Below are 12,875 nucleotides of genomic sequence, written 5' to 3' on the forward strand. Positions count from 1 at the left end.
TCCCAGCATGCCTTTCGGGCTATGAATTAGTATAAGACAGTATATTAGCGCTATTTTGACACCCACATAGTCATAAGGCATGCTGGGAACGTGAAGTTACCCAGCATGCCTTGCGGGTTATGAATTGGTATAAAATCGTATATTAGAATGTAAGAGTCTTGACTACCATAAAAGCCTCATGGCTATAATTAAACCAACATATTGCGTATTTTTTATAACCCGCAAGGCATGCTGGGAACATGAAGTTGCCCAGCATGCCTTGCGGGTTATGAATTAGTATAAGACACTATATTAGCGCCATTTTGACACCTGCATAGTCGTATATTACAGCATTTCCTGATGCTGTTTTGTATTCACACCAACTCCATCCCACTGAAGATGATTAACAGTCTGAAATGTGTCAATGTGTCGACTATTGGAAGAGGCCACTCAATTCACTCAGGAGGTTTGTCGTCGGGAAATGTAAAAATATAAATAAAGGCAAAAAGCTTTCCACTCAAAGTTAGTGACCAGGCTGATGAGGAACCCGACCCCCATTCTAATTAAATTAACAAAAAAAAAAACAAAACTCCAGTCTCCATAAAACAATTTAGCTAAGTGATGAGAATAAACAGGCCGATGACAAGAACCACCTGCTGTGCTTGGTCGGATCTATAATCCATATTGGAAAAAAAAATCACTTGTCATCCAACTATTGTCTTGGGGCTATTATCACGACAGCCAAATATAGCCAAGCTCTGAAAGAAGAAACTTCCTGCAAAATGGGACAAAGGTTCACCTTGCAGCAGCCCGACACCCTCAACCGCAAGGCCGGGATGATGGAATGGCTTTGGAACAAATCCCTGACTGTCCTCGAGTGACCCACAAAAGCTTGGACTTCCAAACCTTTTGAAAATCTGTGTTGGTTTACCAACACCCCTGATCCAATGCCACATGTGATCTACACGAGACTTAAAGCCGTCAGCCCCTTCAACACTGCAGGAACTGTATTTAAAAAAAAAAAAGTTATGGCAGCCATGTGGACTCAGGAGTGCGTGAAAATAAAACTTGCATTGTCATATATCATATACCAAATAATGTAATGATATGTAGTATTCTGCACTGGTCACTAGGTGTCAGTAATTCATTTTCTACCGCTCATCCTTGCGGGGGATGCTGGAGCCTATCCCAGCTGTCTTGGGGCGAGACGCTGGGTACACCCTGGACTGGTGGCCAGCCAATCACAGGGCACATATAGACAAACAACCATTCACACTCACATTCATACCTATGGACAATTTGGAGTCGCCAATTAACCTAGCATGTTTTTGGAATGTGGGAGAAACCGGAAGTACCCGGAGAAAACTAATTGGTATTATAGTAGTTTTGTCAGGGTATTACTCAAAACCTAAAACCCGGCATTCGTAGTTTGAAAAGGAAAACCCCAATCTTGGCTCAAAATGTGTGACAATACCAAGACTTTATCACCAAATTATTAACGTTTACGGTTTGATTAAATGCCCCGGCTACATCCGATGGTGGAGGCTAAAATACTTAGTAATTTGTCATCGTCCATCTGGTTAGTATCTGTGAATTTGATTTGGACTCATTAGGTCAAAGTCCTGAGGACGAGTGAGTCAAAATAAATGGCTGACTTCCTGTATATTTGTGAACCCTTACAATGTGACCTGTACTCTGGAAAATAGGGTAATAATTGGTATTGTAGTAGTTTTGTCAGGGTATTACTCAAAACCTAAAACCCGGCATTCGTAATTTGAAAAGGAAAACCCCAATCTTGGCTCAAAATGTGTGACAATACCAAGACTTTAAAACAAAATTCTTAACGTTTACGGTTTGATTAAAGCGACGATCAAAGCTTGCCGCCATTCCCCGGCTACATCCTACGGTGGAGACTGAAATACTTAGTAATTTGTCATCGTCCATCTGGTTAGTATCTGTGATTTTAATTTGGACTCATTAGGTCAAAGTCCCGAGGAGGAGTTCAGTCAAAATATGACCCCTGATTTTGACCAAATATGGCTGACTTCCTGTATATTTTTGTGAACATGTGTCCTGAAGACTTTTTTTGTGTGTCATGTCATGACAGACATCTCTACCAAATTTGGTTATGATATGTGAAACTGATGGGAAAAAGTATATGGGGGCGCTAATGAGTGTGTTTTGGTGGTTTACATTCGAGACCAATAGTCAATAAACAGATCCAACAGATCCAATACGGTCTTCGCAGAACCCGAACAATGCGACCTATACTCCGGAAAATAGGGTAATAATTGGTATTATAGTAGTTTTGTCAGGGTATTACTCAAAACCTAAAACCCGGCGTCTGTAGTTTGTTTGTACTTGGCTAAAAATGTGTGACAATACCAAGACTTTAACACAAAATTCAACCTTCTCGACAGGGAAATCGATCACACACTTCATTCAATGACGTCTCAATGGAGAGAAGATTCGAGTGGAAACAAACAATTTGCCGTGAAGAACAATGGTTCCTATGAATTTCCCAACCAGTAAGCTCCGACCAATTTCACAAGCACTGAAAAGGCTTTTTTCATGCCAATGAGAAAAAATCCACATTTGCTGCAAAGGAAGCAGATCCATGACTCAACGCTGGCGGCTCACCGCAAACGCTTCCCCTTAAACAGCTGTCATCTTCTACTTCCTCAGTTCACGTTTCAAAAACTACCTGCTGTTTGCTGCCCAGGCCTGTTTCAGTCTGCTACAAACAGTAAGCCCCCACATCAATACAGCTTTGTTACCTGCACCTGGCAGGTTACTCCACGTTTTTTATGGGCTTTATGGGCTTTTTTTTGTTGATATGTTTGTTTCTTTGCGAGTAGCCTGTCTACAGTTGCTGATATACGTATCTACATCGTTCTTTTATGATTTGGGCAGGGATTCTCCAAATATGCCACACATTGGAAACATCACGCTGGATTCGAATCTCCATTAGTCAGCATCATTGGTATTCATCAGGAAAGGCGAATAGCCAAAATCAGTTAGAGGATCAAAAGATCCGCTGTGGCGACTCCGAAATCAGGAAAAATCCAAACAAACAATGTTTATACTCGCTTTATAACTTATAAAGATACAATGATGATGGTCATATCACCTCGTACTTTGGTATGTGAAATAAATTAAATAAAATAAAATAAAAATTATATTAGGAAAGCAGGAAGTGAACAAATTTAACAGTTACTGCTATTATAAAAAAAATCTCCGTTATCAAGTAAATGGTCATGGTTTCCATCTTTAGATGAGATACAATGACGAGATATGTCATTGTATGGTCATATCACCTCGTACTTCAGTATGTGACAAAAATAAAATGAAATAAAAATTATATTAAGAAAGCAGGAAGTGAACAAATGTAACAGTTACTGCTATTATAAAAAAAAAATCTCCGTTATCAAGTAAATGGTCATGGTTTCCATCTTTAGACGAGATATGTCATTGTATGGTCACATCACCTCGTACTTCAGTATGTGACAAAAAATAAAATAAAATAAAGTAAAAATTATATTAGGAAAGCAGGAAGTGAACAAATGTAACAGTTACTGATTGTAAAAGTACCAGATGGAGGGGTAGGATTTAACAAGCTTTACTTGTGATGCACTCAATTATAATCTGATGCATGTTCAAATTAAATAAAACCATCACCATTACCATAAGACAAACTACGGCCCAGGGACCAAATGCGGCCCACCGAGCATTTGAATCCATCCTGCCAGTTGCTTTCTAAGTATTCCGACTTTTAACACAAACTGGTAACATGACTTGCAAGTCGGATGTCTTATTTAGTAAAAAAAAAAAAAAAAAAACTAAACATAAAAAAATTACATAGTTTGATGTGGTCTGAAGCGCGCAGACCTCACAGCTAGGAGACCCGAGTTCAATCCCACCCTCGGCCATCTTTGTGTGGAGTTTGCATGTTCTCCCCGTGCATGCATGGGTTTCCTCCCACATTCCAAAAACATGCTAGGTTAATTAGCGACTCCAAATTGTCCATAGGTATGAATGTGAGTGTGAATGGTTGTTTGTCTATATGTGCCCTGTGATTGGCTGGTGAACCTCGTGAGGATAAGCGGTAGAAAATGAATGAATGATGTGGTCTGATGTTTAAAGTGCTCCTGAAAAAAGGGACATAAGAGCAGTATGACACTTTTACAGATAAAATTAATTCATTTAATGAATTAATTCAATCAATTAATTAATTAATTGAAAGTAATTCAAAGAAAATTATAAGCATAAAATAGTGTGTTTGTGTTAAATATATGTTCTGCCCCCCCCGGATAATTTTGTTAACCGCATTGATCTCTTAACCCAACGGTTCTCAACTGGCGGACCCCTTTTCAGTGGGTCCTGCAGCCAAACCAGTTGAGAAGCCTTGGCGGAGGTTTTGCGAGTGCTCTTACTTCCAATTTCCTCTATTCTTTTACAGCACATTTATGATCCGTTTTATGGGGAGACATTTCATCTAGCCCGGGAAACCATGCGCTCATTAAAACACACTCACGACACCAAAGTCCATCCCAAAAATGTTCCCACAACATTTATTTGGGTCTGAATCATGTTGCAAAAGACGGCACAAATAGCGTACATCTGTGATTTATGTCGCCGTTAGCTCTCTGCCCACAGTAATCTCATTGAGCCCCAGTTAGCGTGGCTCTGCCCCTCCACCCCCCCACCCCCGATATCTCCTGCTCTGCTCTCCATAACCTTATAAGTAAGTCCCTGCACAGTCTCTTTTCTAATCTTGATCACTCACTGCAGGCTTGTGTATGTGGTCAGTGCATTAGGTTTCCCTGGGTTGTCAACCCCCCCCCCCCCCCCCCCCCCTTCCCCTTCCCACTGCCGCCGCCCCTCCAGAAGCTCCCCACCTTGAGCTCCAGCCAGGCTTTAGGTCGCCATAGCAACGGCTCGCCTTCCACATGCCACAGAGTGGTAGATCATGCATCAGCAGAGAACGTGATAGAAGAGAAAGAAAGCGAGGGAGGAAAAAAAAAAGGGGGGGGGGGCGAGGGGGCTGGAGAGGAAATACCAGACTCTGCTTGACCTGGACTCTCCTAGCTCAGCGGCACACTTTTGACCAGTTTGTCCTTCACACACACACACACTGCTCTTTTTCCAAGTTGAATGGAAAACTATCCTCGGAAATATGTGTGTACTCGTATCCGTTTCCTCATCGATAAAAATGTATTCTTCGTATAGTGATGACTCATACCTCCAACTGAGCATGTACGCCGCTCTGCAGCAAAAACGAGCACGGGACGCACGCCCTTGAGACGGGGTAATTTGTTTGAAAAATTAGAACAAAAAATTATAATTAAACTCAGTGGAGAGCAGGAATCATCATGCTGTTCCACTTCTGTCCTGTGAGTGGCAGTAATGTGCAACTACTACACAGCAGCTTTTTTTACCCGATGCCTCACTTGACTCCCAACACAAGAAGATAACAACAAAAAATAAATAAATCAGCACTTGAGATGATTCTTTGGTCAATGTGTACACCCGCTAGAAAAGTGGTTCTCAACCTTTTTCAGTGAAGTAGAATCATTTTTCAACTGTAAAAAAAAATACTTGGTGGTCACTAAAGTGTTGTCTGGTTTGTATTTTTGTCAATGGAATAAATGATGTACTCATTTAAGCTTATGCAATAAATCAGGTCTTGTGGGTCCCATTCACTTTCAACATATGGCATTCTGTGGCTGATTTTTCATTCATTCATTCATTTTCAACTGCTTTTTCCTCACGAGGGTCGCGGGGGGGGGGGGTGCTGGAGCCTATCCCAGCTGTCTTCAGGCGAGAGGCGGGGTACTGGACGCCAGCCAATCACAGGGCACATATAGACAAACAACCATTCACACTCACATTCATACCTATGGACAATTTGGAGTCGCTAATTAACCTAGCATGTTTTTGGAATGTGGGAGGAAATCGGAGTACCCAAAGAAAACCCACGAATGCACGGGGAGAACATTCAAATGCTACACAGAGATGGCCGAGAGTGGAATTGAACTCGGGTCTCCTAGCTGTGAGGCCTGTGTGCTAACCACTCACCCACCGTGCAGCCAATCCTAATCATTCATTCATTCATTTTCTACCACACCTCACCAGGGTCGCGGGGGGTGCTGGAGCCTATCCCAGCTGTCTTCGGGCGAGGACTGGTGGCCAGCCAATCACAGAGCACATATAGACAAACAACCATTCACACTCACATTCATACCTATGGACAATTTGGACTTACCAAATGTTTTTGGAATGTGGGAGGAAACTGGAGTACCCACAAATGCACGGGGAGAACATGCAAACTCCACACAGAGATGGCCGAGGGTGGAATTAAACTCGGGTCTCCTAGCTGTGAGACCTGTGTGCTAACCACTCAACCACCGTGCAGCCAAAAAAAACAAGGTTTGACTGTACTCCCATTTGACCAACCAACAACGCTAATATCAACTTGTCTCAACTTCTACACTTTCATAGACTGATTTTATACATTGTTCATTGATACTGCAAATACTGCAATACTCACTTTAAGAAAAGTGGAAAAAAGTATACCTACTCTACCACCAATGAGCACACAAAGTAGTTTTTGTGTGTGGAGAAACTAAACTCCCGTCTCTCTTGTCTCGACAATGTTTTCCTCCAACAGGTCATCTCTTTTGCTTCTCTGTCTGCATCCTCACTGACTGCCTGCTTGTTTTCCAGGGAAAGCCAAGCCTATCCGCCCCCCACCTCCTTCGCTCTCTCATGTGCCTTATACACACTCAGCCTCCTGTTAAATGAGTTCCACATGGCCCTGCAGGCGGTCGTCTCCGCGCAGCCGACATAGAAGCGGCGGCAGACGGGCAAAAGTACACACAAAAAACACGCGTTGCTGCACATGCTCGCTGTTGCTCAGTCACACGGTTCAGCCGGGTTCAAAGGTCAATCCCAGCAGACCTTGACAACGCAACTGTTTGAAAGTGACCCCCCCCCCCTCTCTGTCTCGCTGTCTGTTTGCCTGGCGTGCGTTTAAGCGTGTGCGGCGTGTGCAGAATGCATGCTAATGTCTGACTGACTGACTGACTGACTGGTGGGCTCAAAACGCTGGCAGTTGAACTGATGGGCTAACTGGCTTGTCTATCTGACAATGCGGCTGAGCGTCTTAAGTAATTGGCTGGCTGACGTGTGCTGTGACTTACAGGCGGGGCAAAAACAATGCATCACTGCCACCCAATGAGTGGGTTCTTTTTCAACACGCCCACAAACACGAGACATTATAAGCCCAAATGCTAATCAAGAGAATTGGCTCGTGCGGGGGCTGGATAAATCTGCCGACTCAGCATGTGATGTGCATGAGACATTCAAATATAAATATTGTGGGAATTCCTACAACTGTCAATTGATATGTCCTGTTTTCAAAAAGCCAAAGACAAAGCAAAATTTCATGTCTTATTATATAAGTTGTGCTGCGGTTCAAATTCTCATGTTCTTGTGAGGATGTAAAATGGGTGTAAAATTACAGCTACAGCAGTTAATTGATGACCAATTAATCAATTATCCAGTTAATTAACAACTATTTTGGTATTCCAAAAAACATATTTAAATGTCCGCTGATTTCCGCCTCTCAAATATGCAAATAATATGTTGAGGAGCAAAGCCGTAACTGTGCATGTTTTGGTGCACATTGATTTGGTCTCAGCTGCACGGAGGTTGAGTGGTTAGCACGCAGACCTCACAGCTAGGAGACCGGGGTTGAATTCCACCCTGTAGCATGTTCTCCCTGTGCATGTGTGAGTTTTTTCCGGGTACTCCGGTTTCCTCCCACATTCCAAAAACATGCTAGGTTAATTAGCGACTCCAAATTGTCCATAGGTATGAGTGTGAGTGTGAATGGTTGTTTGTCTATATGTGCCCTGTGATTGGCTGGCGACCAGTCCAGGGTGTACCCCGCATCTCGCTCGAAGACAGCTGGGATAGGCTCCAGCACCCCCCACGACCCTCGTGAGGAAAAGCGGTAGAAAATGAATGAATGAATGAATGAATGCTAGGTTAATTAGCGACTCCAAATTGTCCATAGGTATGAATGTGAGTGTGAATGGTTGTTTGTCTATATGTGCCCTGTGATTGGCTGGCTGGCCACCAGTCCAGGGTGTACCCCGCCTCTCGCCCGAAGACAGCTGAGATAGGCTCCAGCACCCCCCGCGCCCCCCGTGAGGAAAAGCAGTAAAAAATGAATGAAAGAATGAATGCCCTTGTGACATAAGCATGTGTTAAATGCAAGTGCGATGATTTTATTTTATTATTGTTTTTTTTTTTTTTTAATTTGGTCTAGTGATGCTCCGATTCCAATGCCAGTCATCCTTGAGTGAAATCGTCCGATACCGATAAAATTTATCAACTGACATTTTGTGATGGAGCCGCTGTCTTCCGCCGCTGAGTCCTACTGATTCAATTATTTTTGGGGTTATTTGCTTAGCCTTAGTCCCGCACATACGGGCGAGCGTTGGCTGCACGAGCTGCCGTTTGACTGATGCTGCACCACCGTGATCCTCGCAAAGTCATCGTACTCGTGTCAAGTGTTTGTTCTTCATGTTTGTTTTGGCTTCGGCATGCCGACGAGATGCGAAGGAAGGAAAGTGGCCGGGAGCAAGGCACTACAATGCACACAGACATCACGAAAGGTTACAATAATACTCGCCAGAGATCAAGAGCTTTTGTGATTAGCGTCGAAAAGACATTTTTCAGCGTATGCCGATCACATGCTTTTTCCGCCGGAAATCGATATTGATCGGTGGACAATCCATGGGAACGTCCCTCATTTGGTCCGTCTGGGGCGTAACCTATTATCCAATTCATCAAAACAAGATTATAAAATAAATGATAAAGCATCTTTCAGTATATTTGAGTATCTCCTAATTGAAACTGAAACCAGGAAAATACTAACCAGGAAAGTACTAAAAATGTGTACATGTTGGCAGGTATGCATTAAAATCACAGTTCCCTGCATCCCCCCTCACTATTTGAGAAGCTGTGCTTTAGTATAAAGTAGTATGTACCTAGCAGGGGCAGTTGGGCAGTCCCTTTGTGTTTACATAGGGGACTCAAACCTGCAACCAAAGACCAACTCCTTACAGACAGAGCTACTGCAGCCATTTCTGTACCATTTCATGACAAGTCGAAGCACTATGATGTATATATATTAGTAATGATGGGCAAATTTAGATCATAAGAATCAAGCGACATTCCCAATTGTCACCCCTCTCCGATCACATCCTCCCTGCATCCGAATACGCCGGTCAGACGCATCACTCCCAGATTTGTGCGTCCAGAGGGAATCCAGGTTTTCAGACACTCCGCAAAACCTTGGCTCCTTGACCATTACTACTCCATTATCAGCGGCGATGGAGGGCACGCCGCAGACGCCTAATGTATCCATTTCCCTCTCCATTTAGGACTCGGCGGCCCGGCGAGCTCCTGGAGTGCTCCTTGATTGGGATTGAATGTCCATTTAAACTGCCGTGGAGCCACCAGGGAAGGTAAGGGAGGTAGTGAAGATGGGAAAAGGGGCGTAATGGGAAATACAAGGAAAAAGGTGCATAACAACAAAAGCGACTGACGGGGGGGGAACGCATGTTGTGTGTGTAGAATGAGGACCGGGAAACAAGGGAATTAGATGCGATTGTTTCCCCATTCCCGCTCGATTGCTGTGTCCCTTTTTTTCACTTTCAAATACACTTCTGGAAAAACGGATTCCTGCACTACGTGGTGTATTCTTGAGGAGCACAGACGAGGAAAAAAAATGACAAAAGTGATAGCATACCTTGTAGAAGGACACCGCCGTTCTTTCTGAAGAGCGGACTCCCTGACCACAATGGAGGACTGTGGAAAAAAAAAGAAAAAGAAGTAGTCAACCATTCGATCACGTCATCGCAAAAGCAAGACAGCAAGGCAGGAATTTGAACCCATAAGCTGGCGCGCTTCTGATTATAGTGATTAGAATCCTGGATGTCCCACTGTTGCCATTATTCCCTGTGATTACCTCCGAGAATTACAGCCTCGCCGCTGTAAGTCCATGGGAGTAATTTCTCATGACAACCCCCCGCCGCCTGCCACGGGTCCACACACATTTAACGTTTGAGAAAAAAAATAAAAAATAAAATAAAATCATCGCACTTGCATTTAACACATGCTTATGTCACATGGGCATTCATTCATTTTCGCTTTTTCCTCACGAGGGTCGCGGGGGTGGGGGCAGTGGGGGGCGGTGCTGGAGCCTATCCCAGCTGTCTTCGGGCGAGAGGCGGGGTACACCCTGGACTGGTGGCCAGCTAATCACAGGGCACATATAGACAAACAACCATTCACACTCATATTCATACCTATGGACAATTTGGAGTCAACAATTAACCTAGCATGTTTTTGGAATGTGGGAGGAAACCGGAGTACCCGGAGAAAACCCACGCATGCACGGAGAAAACATGCTCCACACAGAGATGGCCGAGGGTGGAATTGAACTCAGGTCTCCTAGCTGTGAGGCTTGGGTGCTAACCACTCAACCCAGTTAGTAGCCATAAAAATAGTAAATATGTGGCTTGTGAAGGGCAGGAAGTGACGTGTTCAGAGTTGAGTTTTAGCTAAGGTTGTCAAAAATTTCAATACAATTCATCACCATTCTCAAATTAATTAATCACCATTGGCAACCCTGTCCCTTTTGCTGTATTTTATGAACAAAAAGATAAAACCAACGCATGCACGGGGGAGAACATGCAAACTCCACACAGAAACGGCCAAGGGTGGACTTGAACTCGGGTCTTCTAGCTGTGAGGCCTGCGTGCTAACCACTCAACCCAATTAGAAGCCATAATAATAGTAAATATGTGGCTTGTGAGGGACAGGAAGTTCAGAGTTGAGTTTTAGCTAGGGTTGTCAAAAAATTTCAATACAATTAATCACCATTCTCAAATTAATTAATCATGATTAATCACCATTGGCAACCCTGTCCCTTTTGCTGTATTTTATGAACAAAAAGATAAAACCCACGCATGCACGGGGGCTAACTCCACACGGAGATGGCCGAGGGTGGAATTGAACCCATGGTCTCCTAGCTGTGAGGCCTGCGCGCTAACCACTCCTCCACCGTGCCGCTTCACATGGGCATGTTTTAATATAAATGTGCCTGTGGAGTGACATATTTAAACACACACACACACACAAGGAGTGCACAAAAGCCGGGGACTCGTTTTAGGTGATCATTGCACCACTAATGAGGGGGGTAATGACAGTATTTCTCACATAGATGGAGACATCTTCACACACACACACATACACACACATAAAGACAACAGAGCGGCTGAATTAGACAACATAAGAGGAAAGGTGTATCGAATGAAGAGGAAGAAGAAGAGCAAGAGCGCTCCAGGTTGAGCAGGTCATTAGCGCCGCATTAAAAGACACGACTGGGCTGCTTCTTTTCCACTCGTTTCCGCACGTTCACACACGCCACACGCATTCAGCCTGCGTTTGACAACACAAGACCTTTCTCGTACGCGCACACGCATGCACAAACAAACAAACAAACACGCACGGGCGGGCGGGTGGGCTAGACAAAGAACACCTGGAGATGCTGTGAACTCCAGAGAAAGCGGCCCACTCATCGGGAGAGTCTCCTTTGTAATGTGAGGCCTGTTTTATGTGGCGCTAAGCTGCTGAATGAGAGGATTTGGACGTCTGTACTTGTGATGTGGCTCTCACCTCGCCAGATGCAGGGGGAAAGATGGACCGGAGGCTGGCACGCACACACACACACATGTACACACACACACACATACACACGTGTGCGTGTACGCACACACTGCACAAAACGCAAAAGCTGCAAATTTCAGCCCTGAGCCACCTGCTGTTGCCATGGAGAGTTGCCACATTGCGTTGCCACGGCGATAACATATTTTTCCTGCGCTAACAGCCTGTCTGTTTTCCCTACCACCCCACACCCCCGCCAATCTCACCCCCCCCCCCCCCACACACACTTCTCTCTCTGTCTCTCTTCCCATCTTTACGCTGTCTCTCACTCTCTCAACAAATGGCCTTGCAGTGTGCGACAGCACCTGTGTTGCCATGGTGGCGTTCCCGTTGCCAAGGCGATTCTGTGCATTTCATATAGTGGGCGACGGGGGCTAAACTTCCTCAACACCCCCCCCCCCCCCACAACGGTTGTTTCCTACAAGACATGAAAGGAGAGAGGCTCGGAGAGAAAGAAAGGAAGGATGATGGAAAGAGAGCAAGCTTCTCTACACCCCCCCCCCTCCTCCCCTTGAGACATCCAGCCGCCCCGCCTCCTTTTTCCTCTCATCCAGATGCTGATGGGGTGTGAAGGAATGCACCACGGATCTGACCTCCTACCAGCATACACACACACACACACACATTTAAACATGAATACATTCATGTACACAAAACAATTGGACAATTTAACCGCACCTTTGCAGTTTAGTCCAATGCATGCATTGAAGGGGGGGCGGTGGGGGGGTCGCCTTGGTGCATTACGGTGAATTACGGTCCATTCCAAACGGAGAGAGCTATGAGTGACATTAAGACTGCAAGAACAAAGGCGTCATCATTCGCTCGTCTTTCTCCGCTTCAGGTTGCGTTGAACCGCTTGAGACAGTCCTTGACCTTAATACGATGGAGCCGCTTGTGCAGCCATTCACGATCATTACATTTCATAACATCATCGCGTGGAGAAGGAAAGCTCTTGAGTGGGTGATATTGTCTGATATTGATCAGACCTACTGAGCAGCGTGCATATAAAAGGGAAGCTGAATCTGAAGTGAGTCATTAGCGGAGAGTTGGCTTTTTTTAGTCATTACACAGCGAGGACGGCAACACAAATAACC

The 12,875-nt window shown here is 44.6% G+C and overlaps 1 protein-coding gene across 2 annotated transcripts in view; it reads right to left on the reverse strand.

Moving 5' to 3' along the window:
* The window catches only part of LOC131136925 (forkhead box protein N3-like), an 82,915-nt gene that overhangs the window by 8,196 nt on the left and 61,844 nt on the right, over positions 1–12,875 (reverse strand). For both annotated transcript variants that reach the window (XM_058085546.1, XM_058084695.1), the window contains one exon: positions 9,803–9,861. In XM_058085546.1, coding sequence (XP_057941529.1) covers positions 9,803–9,861 — 59 coding nt within the window. The remainder of the gene's footprint in view (positions 1–9,802; positions 9,862–12,875) is intronic.

The sequence above is a fragment of the Doryrhamphus excisus genome, chromosome 1, assembly GCF_030265055.1.
Source record: "Doryrhamphus excisus isolate RoL2022-K1 chromosome 1, RoL_Dexc_1.0, whole genome shotgun sequence".
Lineage (NCBI taxonomy): Eukaryota > Metazoa > Chordata > Actinopteri > Syngnathiformes > Syngnathidae > Doryrhamphus > Doryrhamphus excisus.